Genomic DNA, 12893 nt, shown 5'->3' with positions numbered 1-12893 from the left:
AATGTAAGAACATGGTCCAGTTCTTCCAACACCATTTGTTGAAGAGACTGTCTTTTTCCCATTGCACATTCTTGCATCCTTTGTCAAAGATTAACTGACCATATAATTATGGGTTTGTTTCTGGGGTTCCTATACTGTTCCATTGAACAATGTGTCTATTTCTGTGCCAGTGCCATACTGTTTTGATTATTATAGCTTTGTAATACCACTCAAAGTCCGGAATTGTGATACCACTAGCTTTATTTTTCTTTTTCAAGATTGTGTTTTCCATTTGGGGTCTTTTGTGGCTCCATACAAATTTTAGGATTGTTTATTCTAGTTCTGTGTTAAATGCTGTTATTATTCTGATGGGGATTACATTAGATCTATAGCTTTCTTTGGGTAGCATGGACATTTTAACATTTGTTCTTTTAATGCATGAGCATGGAATATCTTTCCATCTATTTGTGTCATCTCCAATTTCATTCATCAGTGTTTTATAGTTTTTAGAGTACAAGTCCTACCTAGCCACTTCCTTCACTAGTTCTCTGTCTTCTCTATGTATTTGTTTAAAGATTTTATTTATTTATTTGACAGACAGAGATCACAAGTAGGCAGAGAGGCAGGCAGAAAGAGAGGGGGAAGCAGGCTCCCCGCTGAACAGTGAGCCCGATGCGAGGCTTGATCCTAGGACCCAGAGATCATGACCTGAGCCGAAGGCAGAGGCTTAACTCACTGAGCCACCCAGGTGACCCTAGTATATGGTTCTATAAAGGAATTTCTCATTTATTCACATTTGAGTTGAAAGCTTTCTTAATTGGAGTAAACCTCTAGTACTGAAAAACCATCTTCCTTAGGATACCTTTCATTCTTTGTCATGAACCCATTGTTTGAGTACTGAAAGCTATGGCTCAGAAATAAAAATTTTGTTTTTCTACAGCATCTTCACTAAGTCACACTCTGCACTCCCCAGATATCCCTTTATCTTCCAATGACATAACCTTCAAAAGAAAAGGATTAAAATGTTGCCCATATCCTTTATGACCTTCTATTATTTAATACTTTAAAGTTAAGAACCACAAAGGACTATAGTACAGAAGAGTAAGAGGTTTATCAAACAAATTATTCAGCAACTAAAAATAGCAACCGATTTGGAAACAACTCAATGCAAATACTTTTCTACTAACAGCTTTACTAAACATTTAAGAAAATACATCCATCCAATTTTTAATCTGCATTAGATATATTTATCCAAAACAAAATATAGGCTTGCTATAAAAAAACATTAAATATATAAGGAAGGACTTTCATAATCAATTTCCTTCCTGGACTACATTATTTATTTTCGACTCAAACAAAACAAAGCATAACAAAACAAAACAGCAATATTATTCACAATTAAAATACTTGCCAGCAAAGTTAAGTAAGCTTGTACTCTCTGTTCTCTTGAAACATTTATATTAGTATGACCACAAAATAATCCTAACAGGAAGCCAATTAATATCTCTAATTCTATTAGCAATAATCAAGTATGATGAACATTTTAGGCCTATAAAGGATTAAGAGAGCCAAGAAAAGGCAATGACGCAATAGTTTGATTTCACTCTACCTTCCTGCACAATATATATCTAAATTAGCTCTAGTAAACTAGATTAAGTCTTAACAACTATAATTCTCCTACTGTCCCTGAATATTGCTCATGAAAAATAGCATATACATAATCACTTAAAGCTCAAATTTGACCCTGCCATTAAGATTTCTTCTGAATTTCAGAACTAATAAAGCTAAACAGCATCAGTCTGAATTACTCTAAAAGGCACCTCCCTTCCCCCACTCCCAAACTTATTTGATTGTATCTGTGTTCCACACCATCAGGGTTTATTTATAAAAATTCTTGGTATTTTTAGCTTTCTTAATCATCCACTAGTTCTCAGACATTTGTAAAATAAGATTCCTGGTTAAGCAATACATTTCCAACTCCATCCTTAAATTAAGAGTGACACTGAGCAAATGTGGAAACATTATCTGGCAGATAACAAATGAAGGAGACAGACAGCAAGCAGAGAAGAGGGAATTTTTAATCCCTAAATGTCATCTGTTCCATTCTCAGTGCACCTACTTTCTGGACAGGGCTAAACTATATTCTGTCCCCTCTCCTTGATGTTTTAGTTTTAGGGGGTACTTCAATTTGTTTTGCAACTTCTACTGGGCCTTTGATTCTTAGTAATAAGGTATTTTCTAAAGAATCACAGAGATTTTAGGGGTGCCTGGGTGCTCAGTCTTAAAGTGTCTGCCTTTGGCTCAGATCATGATCGAGTCCTGGGATGGAGCCCCACATCGGGCTCCCTGCTCAGCGGGAGGCCTGCTTCTCCCTCTTCCACTGTGTCTCTCTCTGTCAAATAAATAAACAAAATCTCAAAAAAAGAGAACCAGAGGGACACCTGGGTGGCTCAGTTGGTTAAACGGCTGCCTTCGGCTCAGGTCATGATCCCAGCGTCCTGGGATCGAGTCCCACATCGGGCTCCTTGCTCAGCGGGGAGCCTGCTTCTCCCTCTGCCTCTGCCTGCCATTCTGTCTGCCTGTGCTTGCTCTCTCCCCCCCCCATCTCTGATAAATAAATAAAATCTTTAAAAAAAAAAAAGAGAACCAGAGATTTTAAACATGTGACAATTTCATTTGTCAGATTTCAAAGCAATGTCAAAAAATGTAGAAGTTTTTCCAACAACAGCCTGCCTTGTCAAAATATGCAGTCAAAATTGCTGTTTTGTCAAAATTATTCTATTTTCTGAATATCCATAAAAACATCACAAAAAGATCAGGCAAAAAATATTTCACTACTGCAGAGGAACACAGTCTTATTTTCTAATATTCATCTAATGTCTTCTACATGCAAAGGATGGCATTATATATCTGTTATAGCCCACATTTAATTTTCACTTTACAGCCCTCATTTAATTTTCACTATATGCAAACAGGCATTTTTGCATTCTACTGATAAGGAAAATGAGACTCAGCAACTGGTTAAGGATCATTAGGGTCGCATTAACATATACGTTCTTTAAAATTTTACTGTTTTTTGGGCGCCTGGGTGGCTCAGTGAGTTGGGCCACTGACTTCGGGTCAGGTCATGATCTCGGGGTCCTGGGATGGAGTCCCGCATCGGGCTCTCTGCTCGGTGGGGAGCCTGCTTCCCTCTCTCTCTCTCTCTGCCTGCCTCTCTGCCTACTTGTGATCTCTTTCAAATAAATAAAATATTTTTAAAAATTAAAAAAATAAAGTTTTACAGATTAAAAAAAAACCTGATAAATGGGCAGAAATCTATCTTCCTAGCATTATTATAATCAGGTTTTGGTATGTTATGTGCATTCACTGTTCTCTATATTTCATTTTATTTCTCTATTACAGATTCCCAGAAGTAGATCAAGATACATGGATCATTTTATCAAAGGCCATGTTTTTTCATGGTTATCGTGCTGCCTTCCTAAAATGACAACAGATGCAAGGACAAACAACTCCCCTTCTATCACAGACGGATATAATTCATCATAAAAAAATAAAACAAGTCATTGCAAAAGAAGTCTTTGTGACCTAGCAGACAGCATTGGGTTTGGAGTCAGACCAGGGGTGGAATCTCAGCTCAGTCTCTAGAGCTGTCTTCTTTGGGGAAGTCCCCAATAACCTCTCTTCTTAATCTCTCTTCCCTCATCTTCCTAAATGGGTTAATACTTACTCTGCAGGGTTATTGTGAGGATTATAGATAATGCATATAAACCATTGTGCCTGGCATATAAAAGGGCACTGAATAAATATTAGAGAATAAGTCAATGTTCCTGTGAAAACACTACTATAGGTATAAATAATCAGGTAAGTAGGATGGCATTACATTTAACAATAGACAACCAGGAGGAACTTGAGTGATTTTTAACTGTATAAATTTAGGAAAAGTTTCTTTTTAATTTTTTTATTTGTCAGAGAGAGTACAAGCTAGTGGGAGAAGCAGTGGGAGAAACAGGCACCCTGCTGAGCAGGAAGCCTGATGTGGGACTCGATCCCAGGACCCCGGGATCACATGAGCTGAAGGCAGACACTTAACCAACTAAGCCACCCAAGCATCCCAAAAAGTATCTTTTTAAAAGGAATACTTAAGATTATAAGCCCAGGCATCAACCTACTATTTAAAGCCACATCTACTATGGTGGATAGACCTGGGATTTTTTTTTTTAATGTTTTTAAAAAATTGACCAAATGAAGTACTCTACAAAAGGACACCTATATGTTAAAATTGTCTCTGAGTAGTATACTTCTGTAAATATTTTTAAAAATTTTTTAAAAGGGGCGCCTGGGGGATGACTGAGTGGCTCAGTCGGTAAAGCGGCTGCCTTCGGCTCAGGTCATGGTCTCAGGGTCCTGGGATCCAGTCCCACATCGGGCTCCTTGCTCTGCAAGGAGCCTGCTTCCTCCCTATGCCTCCGCCTGCCACTCTGCCTGCCTGTACTCTCTCTAGCTCTCTGACAAATAAATAAAATCTTAAAAAAAAAAGGGGGGGGCGCCTGGGTGGCTCAGTGGATTAAGCCGCTGCCTTCGGCTCAGGTCATGATCTCAGGGTCCTGGGATCGAGTCCCACATCAGCTCTCTGCTCAGCAGGGAGCCTGCTTCCCTCTCTCTCTCTGCCTGCCTCTCTGTCTACTGTGATCTCTCTGTCAAATAAATAAATAAAATCTTGGGACGCCTGGGTGGCTCAGTTGGTTAAGCAGCTGCCTTCGGCTCAGGTCATGATCCCAGCGTCCTGGGATCGAGTCCCACATCGGGCTCCTTGCTCCGCGGGGAGCCTGCTTCTCCCTCTGACTCTGCCTTCCACTCTGCCTGCCTGTGCTCGCTCTCACTCGCTCTCTCTCTGACAAATAAATAAATAAAATCTTTAAAAAACAAACAAACAAACAAATAAATAAATAAATAAAATCTTTAAAAAAATTTTTAAAGATTTTACTTATTTGAGGGAAGAGTGAAAAAGAGAGAGAGAGAGAGAAAGCGGGAGCAGCATAAGAAGAGTGGAGGGGAGAAGCAGACTCTCCTACTGAGCAGGGAGCCCCACATGGTGTTTGTCCTGGATTATAACCTGAGCCAAAGGCAGACACTCAACCAATGGGGCTATTTTTTAGAGAGAGAAAGAGAAAAAAATATATATGCGCAAGCTGGGTGGGAGAAGGGAGAGAGAGGCAGAGGGAAAGAGAGGATCCTAAAGCGGACTCCCCACTGAGCAGGAAGCTAGAAGCGGAAGTGGTATTTGATCCCAGGACCTTGACATCATGACCTGAGCCTAAACCAAGAGTTGGGACGCTTAACTGGCTGAGCGAACTAGGTGCCCCACAGCAGTCTTTTTCAAACAGCCTAAAATATCCTCAGTTACAGGGGAAAGGGATAAAAACTAATCCATGTTTACCATCCTATCAATTCTTTGTTTACCGATGATAAAATCCAATTTTAGGCTGTAAAACCTAAACAAACCGCAAGTGAAAGAACAGGATTCCCAACCCTATATACACACATTTATTAATTTATTTAATTAATATCATGTTTATCAAGGCTCTTTTTGACACTGCTAGGTGCCAGAAAAAATTAATTTAAAGGTATTTGTATTTTTAAAAAAGTATATTCATGATGCTCACAGTCTAATGGGGGAAGACTGATATATGAACAATGATAATATAATGCGCTGAATTCATTTCAGTTCACCTGGGGGGACCAGGAAAACCCTGGTTGAGGAAGAAGGTAATGTTTGAGCTAAGACTTACAGAGTAGGAATCCTCAGGGGCACCAGGGTGGCCCTGTCAGTTAAGCATCTGCCTTCATCTGAGGTCATGATCTCAGGGTCCTGGGACTGAGACCCTTGTCCAGCTCCTGCTCAACCGAGAGTCTGATTCTCCCTTCTCTCTTCCTCTGCCTCTCCCCCTCCTCGTGCTGGTGCAAGCATGCTCCTGTGTGCACATGCGTGCGCTCTCTCTCAAATAAATAAGTAAATGAATTAACTAATTAATTAAATCTTTAAAATAAAAAGAGCACGAATCTTAGGTGAATGAGAGGGTGGGGTAAGAGAGAATGAAAATACTCCAGCAAAATACAGACAGTTGCAAGAGAATACAGAAAGATCAAGGAAGGCAGGTCATTCAGTATGACTTGTATAGGGGAGCTTGGACTGAGATAAACCTGGAAGAAACAGACAAGGGTCAGGCTACAGAAGCCCTTTCATACTTTGCCAAATAGGTGAAAAGGTTTTCAGATTTTAATGTTAGCATCTCTGGCAGTACTATGAAGGATGGGTTCAAGAACAACTAGTTAGGCAGTATTGCAATAGATTTGTAAGAGCAATAAGGGTCTGAAATGTGGGCACCATGGGAAAGGAGTTGGAATCTGATTCCTTTTTAAACTATTTTATTGAGATAAAATTTATATAACATAAAATCTATCATGTTAACCATTTTAAAGCATGTAATTTATTGCTGATTCCTTTTTAAAATAATCTATCTCCTGCTCGGCCCTTCAGCTTCTACTTCAGTGAAAGATTAAATGAATAAATAAAATTAAACTGGAAAAAACAGTAGGTTTTTTAAAAACCTTCACTTTTCTTATTTATAAAGAGTTGTTACTGTAGAAATTCAGATAATACCAGTACATGAAGTAAAAAGTAGAAGTGTTCCCCTAATGAACAATCCCCACTACCCAGAGAAAGCCACTCTTAAGACTATAGTGTATCTTTATAAAATTTAAAGTATTTAAATTTAAAGTATTGCTCCATATCTTGTTATACATGTAAAAACATCTTGGAATCCTCTGAAAAAAAGCCTGTTTGCTATACCCTTGAAAACTGTATGTTTTTGTTTTACTTTCTGCAACCTAATAATAATTTACTGGCTTATTTTTTCTTATCAAATAGTTCAAATATTCAGAAACAGAAAAGATAGGTTCCTTTAAATTCAGCTCATCTTGATAAGCTGAAATATCTAAATGATATTTTAAAAGTGTGTGTACAAGTGTCGTGTACTAGAAGCAGCACAAAATGTACAGGAACTAGCATAAGACTGACCTAGGGTTTTAGTTCTTGTTCTGCAACAAGTAACTGTGTAAGTTTAGGACTCGGTTTTCTTCATCCACAAAATCAGGGAGCATAAATAATACAAATAATTGTGAATAATCCTAAAAGCTCTAACAGCATATGGCCCTTAGTCATAAATGTTTCAAAACACAATGTTAAAATTTCTTTGCTTGGATCGTTTAGTGGTAAGGAAAGAATACTCTATCTCCTCTACTTACCACAATCAGTAAATTCCACAAAGAGAGAATCTTAGTATTGTTCACTTATGCATACCAAGCTTCTACAACAGTGCTTGGCATGTTTGATATTAGTAAATGATTGAAAATGGTTTAAGAGCCTTCATCCCAGTAAATTGTTTTGAATCACTTATTTGGACAATATCATAAATCTGGCATAGTTCAGCTTTTCAGTTTAATTCTCACATTCCTGAAGCAAAAATGATACAAATATAGCTCTTATACATCTATAAGGGAGTTACACCTACTGAGAGCAAACAGATTCAAGAAATGCTACCCCCGGAACTCGAGTCAAACTTGCCCTATCACCTGATGGGGCCCATACTCAAAGTAGTGTGAAAACTCTCCGCGTTGTACATGCACAGGCCTATAGAAGCCAGGTTGTTATCTACCCCACCCCTCTCAGGCTCTACATCCATAGAAGACAAGGAGTTACAGTTTTCTTCTTTCGCGAACCTCAAAACTCTTAAAGTGAAACTGGAGCCACCAAAAGACAGAACGAATGGAGAAAGGGGATGGGAAGGAGTACAAACCTTCTCAAGCCCCATTATTTGGGAAAAGCCCCTGTTGCTGCAAAGAGTGTCCTCACCTCCTTCTTTCTTTGGGCAGAGGCTGAGGGAACCCCGTAACTGAGCAGCAGCGCCACCGCCATGTTTGCGGAGACACACCACAGCCACCAACGCGCTGCCATGTTCGCTCCTCTGTCTCTCTCTCCCTCAGAGCAACGAAAGTTTTCTCGGGCTGGGTCTGAGTGCAGGGCGTGAGAACAGGCAAACCAGCCCCCTGTTCCGCCTCATTGGTCCAGCTCAGCCCTGCTGGGCGACCCTTCACAGTACGTCACGACGCTCTACGCCTAGGCGCTCGCTAAAACACGGTTCACTTCTAATTGGTCTCCGTTAGCCAATAGAAAAAGGATAATCTGGTGGTTTTTCATTGGTCTTCTAAAGATGATTAACTGCCCCTTTCATTTACGGAAAGATGAGGCGTTTAAAGCGCCTGCCCAGGCGCATGCGCAGTTGTGAGGTGTTGTGGGTTTTTTGCTGGAGGAGGGGTTCCTTCCTTTAGTCTAAAATGGCTTCGGGTTGTTAAAACATAATCTGTTTCCCATTCATTTAGAGGTCCTGAAATCCGCCTTGTTTGTGTAATATTATAGAAAATTCGGGCCTAGCCCTGTAATTGTTAGCTATCTTATTCCCTCATTCTGCTTCTAAAAGTTTTTCAAATCAAGATGAAAAAAGTAAAAGCAGGAAAGCAGAAATATCACTGAAGATTTTTATTTTTATTTATTTATTTTAAGATTTTATTTATCCATTTGACAGAGATCACAAGGAGGCAGAGAGGAAGGCAGAGAGAGAGGAAGGGAAGCAGGCTCCCCGCTGAGCAGAGAGCTCCATCCCAGGATCCTGGGACCATGACCCGAGCCGAAGGCAGAGGCTTTAACCCACTGAGCCACTCAGGCGCTCCAATCGCTGAAGATTTTTAAAAAGTAAATGAGCAAGAGCTTGTTGAATATCTTGTGTCCCAGGAACTGTGCCATATGCGGTGCACAGAGCAGACATCAAGTGGTTTTTTTAAGTTGTTTTTTTTTATGACATTTTTAAAGTTAAACTTATTAATTTATTACTTTAACACAAGGACTTAAATTTCAGGTTATAGACAGCAAATACTGACTTGTGATTTTGTTTGGGAGATGAACACGAAGCTAAGGTTGTAAGGAAGCATTTCTTTTTAGTTTTTCTATGATAGTCCCTTTTCATTAAACTTCAATCCCCCTATGTAAAAAAATTAAAATCCTACGTTGAACTTGCCTATGAGGTTCTATTCATTTGGTCCGGTTTTGTTTATTTTAGTGGATTGTAAAACTGGGATGATTTAATTAGATTAAAATAATATATTCAAGAAGAAAATAACCAACAAAATAAAATCAGTTGTCTATAACTTGGTTTTATTTCCACAGTGTGAAACATGAAATGACTATTCTTTTAGTATATTGCTGCTGAAGCGAACACTGACTATTCTTTTAGGTCTTGCTGGGAAACACATGCACAAAAGCACAGAGAATAAGAATTTCATTATGTTGGAGAGACAAGGATATGTATATGGAACGGAAAATAGCTGGTTCTGAAGTGAAATATGTGATCTAGAGATATGAAAAACGTTTTAAGACATTTACAGATACTCATAATAATAATAATACAAAATAGAAGTATATGGAGACATGCTGTTTGATTCTATTTATATGACATTCTGGAAAAGACAAACTCAAAGGGACAGAGAATAGATCAGTGGCTATCTGGGGCTGGATGTGGGGAAAGAGGTTGGTTACAAAGGAGCCACACAAGATAAGTTTTGTGTTGATGGAACTGTTATGTCCTTTATTGTTGGGGTGGTTATACTAGGCACTTGTCAAAACTCACAGATCAGTATAACAAAAAAGAATGAATTTTACTGCATGTAAATTGAATGAATAAAAATTAAAGTAAATTTTTAAAGAACAGGGCAATCTCACCTATCATGTTGGCAAAAATTCAATACATGCCATCGTCAAGGCTGTGGGGAAACATGCACCCTTCTACAATGCTTGTGGAAATGCAAACTGGCATATATATAGAGGGTAACCTGACAATATCTAGCAAAACTACATACATATTTATCCTCTGATCCAACAATCCCACTTCTAGGAATCTACTCCAAACAATAAGAATATATGTGCATATAATTATTCATTTTAGCACTATTTATGATTGAAATATTCTCAGAAATACCCAAATTTGGATATTTGGGTATCTTTGGAGGTTCAAATACAGTTTCAAATGCAGGAGACTGATATATACTATGGTACATTATTGTTTTACACAATGGCCCCTGTACCTACACAGCAAGGAGAGACCAAGGAGAGACTGAGGCAGACCACTTAGACTTTTAAAGACAGATTTTTTTAACTTTTTATTTTTTTTTTAATTTTTAAAGATTTTATTTATTTATTTGAGAGAGAGAGAGTGTGTGTGAGCATGATCGGGGTAGGGGCAGAAGGAGAGAAAGAAGCCGACTCCCCACTGAATGCAGAGTCTGACCTGGGGCTCAATCCCAGGAGTCTGAGATCATGACCTGAGCCAAAGTCAGATGCTTAACTGATTAAACAACCCAGGAGCCCCTAAAATTTTTATTTTGTTTTTCTTCTTGAAGTATAGTTGACATACAATGTTACATTAGTTTCAAGCATACAACATAGTGACTTTACAATTTTATACATTATGCACTGCTCACCACCATGAGTGTGGTCACATCTGTCATCATACCACATTATAAAAATATTACTGACCGAATTCCCTATGCTGTCCTGCTTATCTCTATGACTTACCTATTTTACAACTGGAAAGTTGTACCTCTTAATCCTTTTTACCTATTTCACCCATCCTCCTTCCCTCTGGCAACCACCACCTTGTATTTATGGGTCTGTTTCTGTTTTTTGCTTGTTAATTTATTTTGGCTTTTTTAAGATTCCACATATAAGTGAAATCATATGGTATTTGTCTTTCTGTATCTGACTTATTTTACTTAGTATATACCCTCTAGGCCCATCCATGTTGTCACAAGTGGCAAGATTTTATTCTTTTTATGGCTAAGTAATATTCCACACTCTACCCATTTATCTATCTATGGGCACTTAGGTTGTGTTTTTAATAAGGAAGGAACTCAGGAGGCTTGTTTTTGGGAGCTGCAAAGCCAGTACAAATTCCTAACTGCCCACCAGAATCTCAAAAGTTTGTATAGAGGCCTTAACTGGGTTCAGTCATGTGTGCTGTCCAGGTGGTCTCAACAATAACTTACTTTCTCAAGGCCGTGTGGTTGGAATAGCTCCCACTTGGGAAAAGCAGGCAGAGTGTACATTCCCAGAATGGGGTTTGGGTGAGGAATATATGATTGCCTGGGTCCAGCTCACAGGTCAACTGGCAGTCAAGTCCTCTTTATTACCTCCTCCAATATATGTAAACACCATGGAGTATTTCACGGCTTTTAAAAAAGGAATGAGGAAGTGTTGTTTAAATGATATGGGTTTTCAAGATCTATTGTTAAGTGAAAAAAACCAAAGTACAAAAGAGTATACATGTTATGCTACATTTGTGTAAAATAGAAGAGGAAATAAAATATACACATATTTGTCCATTTTTGCAAAAGGAAACACGGAAAAAGTTAAGCCAGAAACTAATGAAATTGGTTATCTATGGGAGGTGGAGGAAATGGAGTGGAACAGTTATGGGAGGGAATGATCCTTCTCTAAGTATACAAGTTTGTATAGTTTTGACTTTTGTAATAATGTAAACACTTATAAAATAATCCAAATATAAAACCTAATCATCTGGTTTTTCAAGATGAAAAAAGTTCTAAAGATGAATAGTGGTGATGATTGTACAAAAATGTGGATGTACTTAATGCTACTAGACCGTACACATAATTATTGATGGTAAATACTATGTTACATATATTTTATCACAATTTAAAAAATTTTTTTTATTTATTTGACAGAGAGAGATCACAAGTAGGCAGAGAGGGAGGCAGAGAGAGAGAGAAGCAGGCTCTCTGCTGAGCAGAGAGCCCGATGTGGGGCTCGATCCCAGGACCCTGGGATCATGACCTGAGCCAAAGGCAGAGGCTTTAACCCACTGAGCCACCCAGCCACCCCTACCACAGTTTTTAAAATAATTAGGAAACCTGTCTTGCTTAGTTGGTAGAGCATGCAACTTTTGATCTCAGGATTGTGAGTTTGAGCCCCACATTGGGTGTAGAGCTTACTTAAAAAATAGATAAAAATTTAAAAAATAAAATTAAAGAATAATTTAAATCACATCAGTAAGAACGTGGTAGAACTGTAATTGAATATAAATGGAAAAAGGAAGCTTGACACTATTTCAAATGAAAAACAACCACACTTAAAAAAAAACTAATCTGAACAATTTATGAACACACCACTTTGATTATATCCCATTAGTCTAAAGGAAAAAAGGACAAGCAAATCTGAAATTCTACTAAGTAAGTTTGTTTTTCATAGTAATATGAGTATGACAATTCTGAAAATTTATTTTGTATAATATAATATGCATAAACACTGATCTTATTGAAAGCAAGGATTCTCACTATGGAAGAAAGGAGATATAAATTTGAAATGAGGGAAGTAGAATAGAACTTTCGGAGTTTGGACTATAATTGGAGGTGTTAGTATAAATTTATCTTTCATAACATATATTTCTAGCTCTATTTGCTGAAAGGACTAGAAGCAATGACACTCCAATATCAATGAGCACACCTGGGACTGAATATATGTTGCTAAGTGCCATCTCTAAAAGAAATTAGGGCTTCTTCCAGGAATGGCTGGTTCCAGTGTGGGTGCAGGGAAAAGTACAAGATGCACCCTGAACATCTTATGTCGGAAAATAAACATGTGCTCAAAAAAAAAATGAAGTCATATAAAAAAATACGCATGAGACAGCTTGAAGGGAATCCTACTGATCACATCTGGGACTACTGATTACTAAAATAAATCATGAAAGTAATGGATTATAATTACCGAATCCACATGTCCATATTGA

At 38.2% G+C, this 12893-nt stretch overlaps 1 protein-coding gene across 2 annotated transcripts in view; it reads right to left on the bottom strand.

Moving 5' to 3' along the window:
- MAGT1 (magnesium transporter 1) overlaps nucleotides 1–8145 on the bottom strand; it is an 80450-nt gene extending 72305 nt beyond the window's left edge. The window contains exon 1 of one of the 2 annotated variants that reach the window (XM_004777107.3): nucleotides 7895–8145. In XM_004777107.3, coding sequence (XP_004777164.2) covers nucleotides 7895–7996 — 102 coding nt within the window. In that variant the 5' untranslated portion in view covers nucleotides 7997–8145. Of the gene's footprint in view, nucleotides 1–7838 lie in introns of both variants that reach the window. The other variant, XM_013048171.2, reaches the window with a different exon arrangement.
- Between the last annotated feature and the right edge of the window lie 4748 nt (nucleotides 8146–12893).

Source organism: Mustela putorius, unplaced genomic scaffold (assembly GCF_011764305.1).
Source record: "Mustela putorius furo isolate JIRA1106 unplaced genomic scaffold, ASM1176430v1.1 tig00003862_pilon_pilon_pilon, whole genome shotgun sequence".
In the NCBI taxonomy this organism is placed as follows: domain Eukaryota; kingdom Metazoa; phylum Chordata; class Mammalia; order Carnivora; family Mustelidae; genus Mustela; species Mustela putorius.
This window is presented reverse-complemented; position numbering and strand designations above follow the sequence as displayed.